The sequence below is a fragment of the Canis aureus genome, chromosome X (assembly GCF_053574225.1).
Source record: "Canis aureus isolate CA01 chromosome X, VMU_Caureus_v.1.0, whole genome shotgun sequence".
NCBI classification, from domain to species: domain Eukaryota; kingdom Metazoa; phylum Chordata; class Mammalia; order Carnivora; family Canidae; genus Canis; species Canis aureus.
The window spans coordinates 120,071,807-120,087,105 of record NC_135649.1 but is presented as its reverse complement, the minus strand read 5'-3'; the positions used below and the strand labels follow the sequence as shown (position 1 = coordinate 120,087,105).

Sequence of the window (15,299 nt, the reverse complement as noted above, 5' to 3'; positions counted from 1 at the left end):
ATAATATACATATAGGTGTATGTGTGTACATATATAGATATACATACTATTAACATACATAAGTATATATGTATATATTTGAACGTGTATATCTATATCAAAACTCGTATATGTATATATGTGCGTATATATTTATATACAGAGCCCTATGCTAATAATATGTATGTAGGTGCGTAGTATATATATATGTGTGTGTGTATAGGTGTATGTGTGTACAGGTATATATATATACATACACAGTAATAACATGTAGGTATATATGTACATATTTGTATGTATACCTATGTTAATAACGTACATAGGTAAATGTGTATGTATAGGTCTGTATGTATACATATAGATGTATATATACACACAGCCCTAACTAATAATATATTTGTAGGTGCATAGTATATATATATATGTGTGTGTGTGTGTGTGTGTATACATACAGAGTCCATATACATACAGAGTAATAACATGTAGGTATACATGTACTTATTTGTATGTACACCTATGTTAATAACTACGTAGGTAAATGTGTATGTATTTGTATGTATATACATATAGATCTATATATACACAGCCCTACACTAATAATGTATACATAGGTGCATAATATGTGTGTGTATAATATATGTATATCCATGTATGTGTAATATATGTATAAACATGTATCTACATGTACATATACACGCTTATACTAATAAAACATATGGGTGTCTATGTATGTATTTGTAGAGATATATACCTTTATCAAAAACATATGGGTGTGCGTGTATATGTATATATACTAATGATCTTTGTATGTACATGTATATATACACACATACTAATACATATATAGGTGTATATGTTTATGTTTATCTGTATAATCCTATATTAATATATATCAGTAAATGTGTATGTATATGTGCTATATATATATAAAAAAAAGAAATGCACTACGTTATCTTGAAGTTAAAATTAGTGTTTTTGCCACCTATTTGGCAGTCTTCAAAGCATTGCAAATCATTGAGGGTCATTGCTTATGTAGTCCAGGTGACTGCTACACTTTTGATTTCCAGGAGGAACATATTATTTGAATACTTGGAACAAAAAGTGTAGCGTGCACTTCTTTCCAAAGTGAAATAAAAAATGTAATGCAATGTTATAAAAAAATATGTACACACACGTATATGTATATATATATTATAATATATACATAGGTGCATAGTGTATATATATGTGTTTAGGTATATGTGTGTACAGGTATAATATGCATATATATCTATCTATACATCTATATACTAATATATACACAGGTGCACAGTATATATGTGTGCGTCTATAGCTATACTAATAATATACGTATAGGCATATGTGTGGACATGCATATATACACATGTATACTAATAACATGCATAGGTGTGTGTGTATATGTACAGCTATATGACTAATGTGTACAGGTGTATGTCTGTAAATATGTACGCACAGCCCTCTACTAATAATATGCATGTAGGTACATAGTATACACGTGTGTGAGTCTATCTAGGTATATACATAAATATAGGTATATAGAGATGCATGTAATCCATATGTAGATATACACATATATCACGTAGGTGTCTATAACGGTACCTAGTCTAGAGCACCTTTTGCACCAACCATGTTGCACTGATGCACCCCTGCAGTGCCCGGGGGTCCTGGGTGAACCCATGGAAGCTCAGAGTGCTCATGTAGGATTTCATCCACGAACACAGGTGTCCTGAGCTTACACTACTTGCCAGTCACCATGCTGGTGCCGGCGGCACAGGGCTGTCCGTGACACGCCCCAGCTCGTCGTATGGTGGGACGAGGAAGCACATGAGGGCTTCTTGGGGAGTGCACTGGACGCTCTAGTAGAAACTGCATTTGGCCACGAATCTGTTCCTTGATTCACTCCATTTGTGTCCACACAGCCTTCAAAAGGGCATTTATTCACTAGTCCCTTTTAGCCGGAAGGGAATTTCTGTGACTTTCCTGGACAAGGGTAAAATCTAAACTGGTTACATAAAACCAAAATGCATCAAGCAAGTGCATTCCTCCGAGATCAGAGGGCTGTCAAGAGCAGGTGCTGGGATGCCTTGACCCCTCTCAGCAGAGCTGGGCATAGCTCCCCGTCCCCCTTTGCACCCTCCCCAGGCTCATGAGCGCTGTCACAAGGGCCACATGTTGGCAGCCACTCACAGGTCTCCAGCAGCCCTGTGTTCCCACCAGGTCCAATGCCAGAGGTCCTGACCCATTCTGAATTGACACCTGCTTTTGAAGTGACCCAAGACTGTCGATTTGGGCCAGTTTCCAAGGCTGGTCCATGTAGCTTCCCAGACTTCAGGGCTGACCCTTGAGCGTTTGTCGCAGACACTTGTTTAGCAGCGGGAGGCGGGCAACACGCAGATCGGAGAGCCCAGCTGGCCTTAGACGGGCACGTGGTGTGGCCGTGAGCCGTGGGCAGGCCCGCAGATGCTGTCACCAGGAGGCAGCCCCAGGGGGTGGGCCTGGCCCGGGGGACACAGTCCCCAAGGGCCCTGAGCTCGTAGCAGTCACTGGGTGGAGAGGGCGCAGCGGGCCTGACACACGGCCTCTCGTGCACAGCCGGGCTGGGGCTGCACCGGGCAGGCCGCACTTGCACCTGCGAGGCCGTCGGGGGTGCCGGGCCCTTCCAGGCCACGTCGGGGGGTGCTTTGCGGCCTCTTGGGCGGCCCACGTGCCCGCGAGGCCCGGCGCTGACTTGCCCTGGGCCCTTCCTCCCACAGAAACGCCGGGACGCCCTTCCTGCTGCTGCTGTCCTACCTGCACGTGCACACGGCCCTGTTCTCGTCCCCGGACTTCGCGGGCCGCAGCCAGCACGGCGCCTACGGGGACGCTGCCGAGGAGCTGGACTGGAGCGTGGGTACGTGCGCGCCGCCCCACCGCGTCCCCTGCCCTGGCACAGCGCACGGGCCTCGGGGCTCCCAAGGCTGGGACAGCAGGCCAGGGAGCCCGCGGACGCTGAGCAGCACCCCGAGTCCCGCGGGCACCCCGAGGCGCCCTTCCCGCCTCCCCTGCACTCGGGCAGGTGGCCCTCGGGCCGCGGGCACCCGGACGCCACTGGGGCCTCGGCGCCCCTTCTCCTTCCTCCTGAGCACAGGACTCTCGTCCTGAAAAGCCTGCCGCCTTCTTCACGGGTGCTGGGAGGACGCCTTATTTAAAAAAAAAAAAAAAAAAAAAAATTTAAAAAGGGAAGTGTGCCCTCCACCTCGTGAGATCACCACCACCTCGCTGCCTTTGCTTTCTCGGCAGAGCCGGGCGGGGTCTACGCCGTCGCAGGCAGGGGAAGCCGGGGGCCCTGAACTCCGCACTCAGTGCCCGGCCTTTCCGGTGACGCCGTCTCTGGTGCGGACGTCGCACAATCCCCGTGGTCACAACGGGACACAGTTGTCCAAATGCCACCAGTCAGCAGGCTGCTTAGGATTCCCACGTGTTTGTTTTCTTTCCCCCGTTTTTCCCTCCTTCTCTCATTGTTCCTCCTTCTCGTTGTGCACGGAACGGACAGCTCTGGACTCTTCCATGTAGATGTTTTCGAACTCCCTGCACATTGCCGAGGACTACAGCTTTGTGTTTCTTGGTGGTTTGTTTTTTGTTTTTTTGGGTTTTTTTGATCGGTTTGTTTTCAGCAGCACATTGAACGTGATGTCGGTTGCCTCCTGTGCCGATCACGAGAACAAGTCTTGGTTTGTCTTGTTTTGTTAAATCTCGGAAGGAGCACGGTCTTGAGAAACAAGAGGACCGGACCCTTCTAGCTGTCCATCTACAGTCTCTGGGAATTTGAGGGATGTCTTAACTTTCTAGGGTTCAGCTGTCTCCTCTTTACACGAGGAAACCAGAGCACGTCCTCAGTTGCTTCTCTGAGGGTCTGTGATCGTATAAAGTAACAGAGAGTCCGTAGGATGTGTGCTGAGACCCCGAAGCGGAACGAACACTGCCCTTTGTGAGATTTTCGAGACAAATCCATCATCCTAGGGCTTTTCCACACGGCGGGACAAGCGTCACTTTTTTCATTGCTGCTTCTTTAAATGTTGCAGATGAATCAGCTTGCACTTTGCACACGTTAGCCGTGTGAATCAGACTATTTCATCTCTTTGACGGCCGTTACGTGGCGAGGAACGGGTTTCTTACGCGATTCTAAGCCGTGTGTGGGCTAGCAGGTGAGCTCATGCTGCTTACCATCAAGTGGACTGATTTTTATCTCATTATAAGGCCACATCTGCATCCCCGGACTCATTAGGAAGTGTGACTTTCAGTGTTTCCCTAGTACTGGTGCCGTCTAGGAGGAAACAGAGAGTGTTTCGGTTTCTGAGATCTGCATGAGAACCTGACGTCACATTTGTAGATGATCCTGTTCTTTTCTTTTTGCCAAAGAGTGAAATCGTCCCGCTACAGCGTGAGTTGATTACTCGGGATGTCTTTGCCGTTTTACCAATCCAGTCCACGCGAGTGTTTCGAGGAGCATTCCATCGTCCCAAGAAAAAAGCCTTTCCTTTTGATGCTGACGGGGCTGCAGCACTCTGAATAATTATGGAGTAAAATAAAATGGGAATATTTGCCTAAAGATGATGCATCCTGCATGAGAACTCTATGAGAGAAGACCAGAAAGCTGCAGAGGGTGCACATCTGTCATCCAGAGCATTTTCTTCCAACATTTTTGGGTGCAGCCTAGCTGCATGGAGCCTCACCTTCTCCACTGCAGGGTTCTTTATACCTGGAAAGGCACATACACAACGAAAGCACCTTTATTACTTAATTACGCTCCATGGCGACTTGCACGCCGCCTCACCATGTTTATTGCCTTATTGTTAGCTGTGTGATGGTGCCGTGCTGCATGGTTATAGTCAGCGATGCACGTGAGCTCACAGATGCACTGCGAGGACCACAGAAGGGGCCCTGCCGAGATACCCGGTGGCTGGCTCACAGCCTGACCCTAGAATCCCTCTAAGTAACCCCAGGGGTGGCTGGCCTTCTGTAATCATCTCAGCTACGGCCTCCTCTGGGCGTGCTCTACACCCAGCCCTGGACTTGGCCCACGTGCCCTCCTTTGTGCCGTGGGCTGTCTGTGCACCACGAGGTAGGGTCATCATCCCCATTCTGCAGGTAAGGCAGGTGAGGGTTGGTGGAGACGAATACAGCTGCGTCAGCTGTATTAATTACAGAATTAATATGACAGATGAGCAGGAACCGGAATCCAGCAGAGCATGAAGTCCCTTGCACCTGGTTCCACTGCCTTCCCTGTAATGAGAAAGGCCGCCTCATAAGCACAGTAAATCACAGGGAAAGGGCGCATTCCTTCATTACTCACATTTATTGAATGCTGTGTGCCTAATTTTTTTTTCCTTTTTTTTTTTAAAGATTTTATTTATTTATTCATGAGACTCAGGGAGAGGCAGAGACACAGGCAGAGGGAGAAGCAGGCTCCATGCAGGGAGCCTGACGTGGGACTCGATTCCGGGTCTCCAGGATCACGCCCTGGGCGAAAGGCAGTGCTAAACCACTCAGCCACCTGGGCTGCCCATTTTTTTTCTTTCTTAGAGGGAGAGTGTAATAATGATAAGTCCCTTGACATAAGGGAAGTTAAAAGCCACTGAGGGATTTAACATTCCTCCAGGAGATCTTAAGATAACACAGAGTGGAAACTGATGAACGAGTTTCCCAACAAAGTTGTGGAGAAATTGCTTGAGAGTTTGGAGAGCAGAAGGGTAGGCGTATGGGGCCAGACCATCATCTCATTTCAGCAGGATACCCCCACAGTCGAATCCTGTGGGTCGTCAGGGCACCGTCGCAAAGCACAGTTTTTAATCTCAAGTAATTCTGAAGCTGCAGAGCTTTGGGGAGGGACAAATGGGCAAAATCACAGTGTGTTCACATGTGTGTCGAGTATCTTGGGGCTGTGCCATTGTAGCTGTTTCTCTTCCCCCAGAAATGGAGTGATATTTACTGGAGAGCTGTGAAGGGGAACGGGGCCTAGGGAGCCAGTAGAGGGACAGAGGTGGTTCCCGCCACTGGTTTCTTACCTGTGGCTTGTACCGTTCCAGATGACACCTCCAGTCTGTCGGGTGGGATTTGCATGCACTCAGCATTTATTTAGAGCCCTGTGCTATTAATAGAGGTACAGGACGGAATCATAAATCAGCACTGGCTCAAGATTCAACTAGCAAATTCTATATCCTACAAAGAGAAATGCACATTGAGAGCAATGAGGTGAACGCTAATATAATCCTCTGCCTTCCGGTCAAACCTTTCAATTAAAAAAAAAAAAAATCCGTGCCACTTCAAGGGTTGGTATCCCGTGGCTTAGATGGGACTTTTTTTTTTCTTTTAAACAAAAAACGTGAGCCTTTTTCTTTAGTAGAAGAATTACCAACCATCCTGGTGGCATGGAGAAGTCTTCAGGAGTCACCTAGTTGCTCGGTCTCTGTGATGTGGTTCCCCTAGTGGCTGTGTCTGATACAGTGATCCTCAGTTTCCCCCTGCCTTGGCCTCTGTGGGGCTGAACACTGCCACCTTCTGTGGGTGCAGGGATGGAACACACAGACAATTGGAAGGACAAATATCAGACAGGTTCATACAAGACAAGGTGGGGGTATGGTACAGAGTGAATTCCTCTCTTCCATGCCTGATGTGTAGTTAAGCACGTGGCATGCACTATCGATGGCCACGCATCAAACCCATTGTCAGGAATGGAGGATACATTGCAAGATCTCATTTAGTGGATCAGGAAAGGGACAAGAACCTGAAGTCACGCAGTGAGGGCCCTTGGATGTCGGTCAACACCCCCTCAAACCTATGAAAGGATCCTAACCAGGGTTTGGCTTATTGGGCATGAGTCTCATGGATTATCCGTTTAAAAACGGACTCTTTCTCAGAGGCTTGTGAGACTCTGAAATGCAGTGTGTAATGGATAACCCCTCACGTAGTAGGTCCGTTTGGCCGGGCCATAGTGCTCTGGTGGGGTTCACGTAGAAGACATTTGCTTCTAGGATGCTGCAGACCAGGAGCAGAGCAGGGGCTCAATAAGTCATATTTAGAGGCGAGATGATAGGGGTGAGGTGCGGAGAGTTGCAAGGCCCTATCCGAGGTGCTGAAACTGCTAGGGGAGGTGGATAATTGTCCACCTGTGGGATCTTACCTGCGGGTCACACTGCTTTGTGAGGATTTTGAAAGCGGTTGAGTAAGTCATGACTCTAGGTTTTCTTGGATTGAAATCTGAGGTAAAAGTTCAGAAATGGGGACACCGGGTGGCTCAGTGGTCGGGCGCCTGCTTTCGGCTCAGGTCATGATTCCAGGATCCGGGATCGAGTCCCGCATCGGGCTCCCGGTGAGGAGCCTGCTTCTCCCTCTGCCTATATCTCTGCCTTTCTCTCTCACTCTGTGTCTCTCATGAATAAATAAATAAAACTTTATGAAAAAAGTTCAGAAGTGAGGTTCCATGCTTCTACTTCTCATCCACTGGCATCACAGGGTCTAAAAAATAAGTAATGGCAATTTTCTCTTTGTGATTCTTTTGTTGTCTAAGGAATGTAATCTGGGCCATAAGGCTGTGTATTTCCTCTGGGATTCAATACATCAGTTTTCTATCTTGAATTTTTAAATGCTCCTTTTCTTGATAAATGGGGCCTCCTCTAAAGCGTGAAAATAACATGTTCGCTTCTGATGCATACTGAAAATGGAATGGCCAGATAGAATGTTCGAGGGAAGGGCAAAATAGAAACAGTCCCCAAAAGGAAAGCAAAAGAACCCCTGGACTGAGAAGAGGAGAAGTGGGGGTATCAGAATTCAGGGGTAAAGAGCACTTCAAAACACAATCAGTTCCAAATAGGAAGACATGAAAAGACACAAGTCGATTTATAAACTTTAGGGTTGTAGGAGATTGCTGACCTAGCAATATTTGAGGAGCTTTGGGGTCAGTGAGGCTGGATATTACTTCGAGAAGCATGGAGGGACGTGGGCAGAGGGATGACTTATTGGACTGTGTCTGAGCTCTGTTCTGCTTGGAGGGAGACCAGGAGTCAGGTGTTGGCTCAGGATGTGGAATTGGGTGATTTTCAGTCCTATGCAGAGGCAGGGAGATGGATCATTGAATTGATTGATGATTGAAATTTTGTCCGGGAGTATCACAAAAGACAACTCGACATTGGAGTTTGGGGCATTAGGGAATGACCGCAGTATCTGACCACGGCAGGGTGGGGGCTGGTAGCTTGGGAGGTGATGGGTTGCAGGTCCAAACAAGATGGCAGGGAAGGTATTGGAAGCCTGGGAGGAGGTGAAAGCGTTTACATGGCCGAGGTAGCACCATGACGGGTGTGCGTACAAATGTGGAGTGCTTTTAGGTGTTTGGATAAAGGACAAGAAGTCAAGCCTCTTGTGTCAAGCACATCAAGGGACTGGAAAGCCACAGCACTCAGCTGGCTCCTTCATCGTGAGTGCACACACGTGAAAGACCCCAAGCTCCATTCCCCTATGGCTGGGATAGCTGATTAGCTTCATTCAATTTCAGAGTGGACGTTTATGGCTGGGCAGCACATGGGATGAGTGATGGTGTAGTTCATAGGGAGCGATCATGGACCACACATTCATTAACTGGGCCTCCAGTTTTATCAAACACCCAATGGAGACTTGAGAATTATTTCAAGAGTTGGTCACCAGCCAAAGTTCCAGGTTTTTAGTAGGTTTCAGGGAATAAGGGAGGTGGTCTTTGCACACTAAAGCATGCTGGCTTCCAGCTCTGCACAGCAGAGCCCCATCTGTCAGCTCCATGGCATGAAGGCAGGACTAAGAGGGAAATGCTAGTAATAGATGACTCATTGTCCCCTTGTAGTTGTGGTGCACATCACAGGGAACTGTGCTCAGGACAGTTCTACTCTGAGGCAGTGGGAAGCGGAACATGGAAGCATTTTATCATAAAACTCTTAAACTTCTCAAGTAGAACAAGTATATCCTCCAGTCTTGTGCAGCCAAGATCGAATGTGTTGTGAATTTTTAAATGTGTTTTTAATTTGCATTGTGTTTAAAAGTGTGCTCTGTGGAGCTGAAATACAAACAAATGCAGCTAGGACTCACTGACTCCAGAATAGACAGAATGATGGAGAAGAACAGGAAGCCCAGAAAGAGACTCTCATGTCAATATAAAGGTGGCCTTTCAAGGCAGACAACTAAGAATAGATGATACGTTAATTGCATTAGGATGATTAAACTTTTGGAGACATTATAATTACCTTACTGGTCCCTGGCACTGTGGAAAGTGTTTTGCATGCACTTAAAAGAGATAGTGATGGTGGTTGTAATGATGATGATGATGATGGTCATGGTAGTGATGGTGACAGTGATGATGGGAGGTGATGGTGATGATGATGATGATGATGATGATAATGAGGATGATAGTGATGGTGATAGTGATGAAGGTGTTGATGATTTTGAAGAGGAGGATGGTGATGGTGATAAGGTGATGATTTTGAAGAAGATGAGGGAGATGAAACATTACTTGTTTCACAGAAGTAATGATGATAATGTTAATAATGACGGTGATGACAGTGACGATCATGATGAAGGTGATAATTTTGACTAAGATGAGGCTGATGGTGGTGATGATAATGATGGTGATGGTGATGATGACAGTGATGATGGTGGTGATGGTGGTGATGGCGATCATGATGAAGAACAGGCTGAGGGTGATGATGATGATGATTGAGGTGATGGTGATGATGAGGTTGGTGATGATGAGGTTGGTGATGATGGTGATGATTTTGCTGATGTTGCTGCTGGTGATGATGATGGGGTTGGTGATGATGGTGATGGTGGCGATGGTGATGGTAATAATGCTGATGGTGATGATGATGGGGTTGGTGATGAACATGACGATGCTGGTGATGATGGCGATGGTGATGGTGGTGAAGGTGATGGTGATAATGCTGATGGTGATGATGATGGGGTTGGTGATGATGGTTGTGGTGAAGAAAATGATGATGAATGAAAATGATGAAGATGATAATGATGAAAATAATGAAGATGAAGAGAAGAGAAAAGAAGTGATGATAATACAGACAAGGAAGGCAGTTTCTTGAGGAGCTGTAGTTTAGGAAACTAGAGTGACTTACCCAAGCTCACTGAGGTGGCATATGACGCCTAGAATGTTAATCTTGTTCTGTGCTATGCTGCTATTCCCCATTCCTCTAAATGAATTCCGCACGCAGATTGAATTTGGAAAATTGACCCACAAAATAATACAAGAACGTATAATTGGACCTTATTTATCCAGTATATCCTTGAGCAAGCTCTTTCTAAGAAGCGAAGAAATAAGTAAGGAGAAGATTGTTAGATGTATATAAAATCTAAAATCTCCAGTTGTCAAAAAAGATAACTCAAAGTACCAGTGACAAACCACTTTAAAAGCACATGCACGGTTCACATAAAATAAAGAGAAAATCCCTTAGCTTAGAAGAAATTTATACAAAGAAATTGATTAAAAGAGAAATACTGGAAGAGGGACTTAGTTGTGCCAGTGTACTGTGTTGGTTCACTACGCAGTTGGTTGCATTGAGCATTATGATTTCTAAAATAATAATAATAATAACAGTAGTGATAATTTCTCTCCCCAGAAATCTTGCGTAACATGATGAGTGACACACGAAACCTGTTAAAATGATAGATGCCACATTATATTGATTGCTAAAAAGGGCAGAGATTTCTCTTGACCTTTTTTTTTTTTTTAATTCAACAATAACAACGATCTGTTGCCCTTTATCCGGCAGGGTCAGCACATTTCCTTAAGCCCCTACTCGCAGGATGACCTGATGAAGAGCTAAGTCTTCCCGGTCTCTTCCAAGTCGCTGCCACCAGCCGTACCTACCACCCGGTTAACTTACAAAGTATATTTTAAATATTCATCCAGCACTTGCTATTTCTGAATCCCAAGGCATCTATGACACAATTATTAAAACTCAACTCAAGCAACAAATTGGATTTTATTTTCACACTGGTGCTTCTCTTCATTGAAAATTCCCTTCTGGAATTTTTCAGAGGATTTGAAGTTGCTTGGGAGCCGTGTGTGTGTGTGTGTGTGTGTGTGTGTGTTTACATGGGGTCCTTTGGCATAATGTTTCTCCTAAATGGCGCACTTTTTTTGGCAGAGTTTCTAAAATCTGCTTAATTCAATAACTTAAGTGTGACGCTAATTCCCCAAAGTGGAAACTGATGTTTAAAAAACAAAAAAAATTAAAAAAAAAAAAAGGAACTCTCCCAGTGTTCCCACACTATCAAATCTTGGGTATATGCTGAGAGTTGGCACCTTGGCTTTGCATCAGCTAAAATACGACCTCTAGTCTTGTCTCCGCAAGCACTTCTCACCGAGATAATCATGACATAGAGCCTGGCACCCAGTATCTTCCTAGGGACTTTTGACAGGACCTGGTATTACACTACCTCTGCCTACTGGACAGATTTTTTTTATTCCAGCAGATCTAGGCAGGAGAGAAATGAAATAGTTCTCCTTTCCAGACCACTGTTTACCTGCATGCGACATACATAACGAGGTCATTGGAACTTCAGGAAGACGTCTCAGAAGTGGAGAGAACCCATAAATTGTAAAGGGATGTCTAATACAGACCTACATATATATAATTTCTCTCTCCACGGTTGTCAGACTGATTTAATCAAAAGACAGTATAAAAAAAATCACATGTTTGATCTGCAAAGGTATACACGAGGCTTCAGGACACGTGCAAAACAATTCAGTAGGCCATGTCGGAGCACTTGTTGTAGACGTTCAAAACACAGGGCTTCCTCGAAACCGTGCATGTGATGTTGTTCCTAGAATGTCCTTTTATTTAGGTTCATACAACTTCCAGCCTTGGAGAAAAAACAAGTGAATTTATGATAAATGAAAATAAGATCACCGGTGCCAAGATCTTCCATTATTGTCGTTTTCTGAGATGTATGTCTGAGGACCCCTTTGTGCGTCATGGTTTGGAGGACACAGCAGTCATGGGATGACACTGACCGACTTGGAGTCTTGCTTCCTCCCGTGCTTCCTCATCAGGGTGGTTTTCTGGCCATGCAGGGGCTATCCTGCATCCGGACACGCCAACAGCTGAGTCCTGGGTACACGTAGTTGAAGAGCAGAGCTTGGAGGTACCCATCCATCGACATCTCATCTTTGCAAGATGGCGTTGCCATCTGTATTTTTCGTTTAATTTGAAAGTTTTCCTCATTGTGTGTCATTGTTTTGCTAATTGCAAAGCAATCAGTCACGAGCAAAACCAAGGAACACAGACACAGGGGAGAGAAAGGAGGTGTCGCAGGTGACCCTACCCCCGATGGGCAGCCTCACTGATGACCTAAGACAAAGGTTTCATTGCCTCTGTGTTGCCAATATTATGTCATAATATTATGACGTGGTTTTTATTATTAAGAGTATTTTTTTTTTGCAAACTCTGCACGCAGTTTTTGCAGTTTTCCTTGTTTCACAGAAGTAAATTCTGGGATATTTTTCAATTGTGGCATTTGGATTTCCACTTCATGTTTCTTAGACTTCAGCTTACTGAACCGTACCTCTGGGAGGGACTGCTCGGTTGCCACTGCGTCTTTGTTTTTCTGTTTCAAGCAGTGCTGCTTGAACAGGTGAATACTCTGAATTTGTGTGAACATACGTGAAAGAAATGTTTCCCAAAATTGAAATGTTGAATCAAAGGATCTTTAAAAATTAAGTATTAGTAAATATTTCCTAAAACATCTTATTTTCCCCCAGTACGGTGGGACATTCACTGATGATTTGTACGAATGCTAATTTTTTCACGACCTCAACAACTCTAGATATTATGATTCTGAAAAGATGTTTACTTTTATATTTCTCAGGTGAAACATGCTATTTCACTATTTCAGTTTTACTTCCTGTTGCACCTGCAGTTAAAACTATACATTTTCATCCAGTGTTATGCTTTCTCTCTTTATTTTTGTATCCCTAGACTTCTTTTCTGTTGGATTGTCCATCTGTATTCTTATTGATTTAAATGGGCTCTTTACATATTAAGGATATTAATAGTTTGTTGTATATTACAGATAGTTTTCTTGTTTGTGTTTGTATTCTATTTATAGACTTTTTGTGGTAAATTTCTGCGGTCAGAAATTCCTTTGTGACTTTGGGGATTCATGATGTGCTTCGAAAAGGGTCTCTCCACCTACCAAATTGTGTGCCTTTTCTCTCGTGTTTCTTCCAAATATGTTTATGGTCTCCTGTTTTATAGTTAGATACTTAAATTATGGGAAGGAACGTGTTTGTGACCGTTGCCATTTGTTGTTACTATGGCTGTTGGTTTCGGGTAGGTGTAGTCCAGGGGTCATGTTCCACAGTGAGCAGCCCCAGATGACTCATCAGGCAAGGTCTACTCTGTGAGTGAGCACTGGTGATGGGTTCATACCTGTGTCATCACCCGTGGATGTGGTGCTAAAGCATATTAGGGCGTGCAGGGATGGCTGTCCACACCCCCAGCAACTACCTGTTCCTCTTGGGTGTTATTGTTCCTCATGGCCAGGGGCACAAAACCTTGAGACCACGTAGGGGAGAGGCTGTCTCCAAATGCCCCCAAAGGGACATTCCCGCTCTGCTCCCCAACCTCTTCCTGGGCAGCAAGGAGGGAGTCAGGTGGCTGATGCCAGGTGGCATCCTGACCTCATTGGCGATCCCACCTGCACCCCAAGTCTCCAGGTGTGCTTCTGGGATTTCTGCTCTGCTTCCCCTTGATGGTTTCGAATCTTATTTCTTCTGGATTTGTTGTTTCATTTTCAAAGAGAGTTAGGCATAGGGAGGGGGACAGAAATAGCATATGCCCACCTTGTTTCCAGGATATTCAACAAGCAGTGTTAAAGTTACATTTCAGGAACAGAACTCAGACCTGAGACCACGTCTCTATGCCCCATGTGGTCTTAACTGGAGAGGGTGGCCCCATGACATGTGGCTTGTGCATGTTGGTGGCAGTAGGGGTGCTGGGGAAGGGTGTAGACTTTGGGGCCAGATGCATGAGGTTCAGCTGCACTCCCAGCACCCCCCATCTTCCAAGCTGGGACAGGTCACCATTCTCACTGGGCCTATCTTTCCTCATCCATAAATGGGGGTCATACCATTGCCTGTGTCACTGGGCTGTCTTGGAGCATGCTCCCGGATGCATGAAGAGCTCCACAAAGCATGCTGATATCATGATGGCCACACACACACCTTCCACTGACTCACTGCTGTCATTATGTGTCTCTGCTTTGCCATTTCTCTCCGTATACTTCCCTGTGCTTGTTTGGTGGAGATGGGAAGCACGTGGCCATAGATGTCCAAACACAGTTTCATGGGTTAGCGTCTTGTGAGCTTTTGTTGCTTTGATATCTGTCCGTGAGAAAATGGACTGAATGGCCCCTTTCCATGGACTGTCCTCTGAGATCATTGGCACATAAGTGTCTGCCTGCAATCTGTTGGGGCTGCATCTCCAAGAAGCCTTGTGGGGTGGGAAATCAGGTTTGCCCAGAGTCTGGGGGTTGCTACCCAGAGTCTGTGTGTGTTCTGAGCTGAGGGCCGGGCTCAGACACCGGAGCCGTGTCTCTCAACGTGGCGGCCGGAGCTCTATGTTGGAGACGATGATGGCTCAGGGCTCATCTGTTTGCTTAGGGTTGCAAGTATTTGGGAAGGAACATTTCTTTATGGCAGGACTCTGTACACCGTTTTATTTGCTCCCAAGCAATAGGAAAAAAAAAAAAAAAGTAAAGGCAGATTATAAAGTAGCAGATTTCCAAAAATGACTCCTTCTCAATGCAAAAAAGATCCTGTCCACGGGGGACCGCAGACGCCGTCGATGCAAAGAATGGGAACAAATGTTTGTCATTTCTGGAGTTAACTGGGACCTCACATCCGATGTCATTCATTTAAGCTCACTAACAGCAGGTGCCCCCGTTGGCTTCTGACCTTTACCAGCTCCTGAAATCGTGAAGCAAATACCCGGTGACATTCACCTGTAAAGTCTCCGGTGAGTCGGTCGTGGCAAAGTGTAACTTCTGCACACGTTCACATCTCTGGTTCATAGCAAGTGGTTATCGAAAGAACACTGTTGTCATAATATTTTTTCATTCTGAAGTAAGACAATACTCGGGAGAGAACAAATATGACCAAATTACAGCATTTTAAGTATTTTAACTTTACGGAACGGAAGGTACAATTGCCTGTCAGATGCCTTTGTCGGCACGGCTGTATGTTTCCTGCCAAGTTTCATCAGTAACAACCGTCTCATAAATGCATT

General features: G+C 45.4%; 1 protein-coding gene across 3 annotated transcripts in view; it reads left to right on the top strand.

Annotated features, from left to right (window-relative positions):
- The window catches only part of STS (steroid sulfatase), a 158,323-nt gene that overhangs the window by 70,143 nt on the left and 72,881 nt on the right, over nucleotides 1-15,299 (top strand). For all 3 annotated transcript variants that reach the window (XM_077890154.1, XM_077890152.1, XM_077890153.1), the window contains exon 6: nucleotides 2,754-2,890. In XM_077890154.1, coding sequence (XP_077746280.1) covers nucleotides 2,754-2,890 — 137 coding nt within the window. The remainder of the gene's footprint in view (nucleotides 1-2,753; nucleotides 2,891-15,299) is intronic.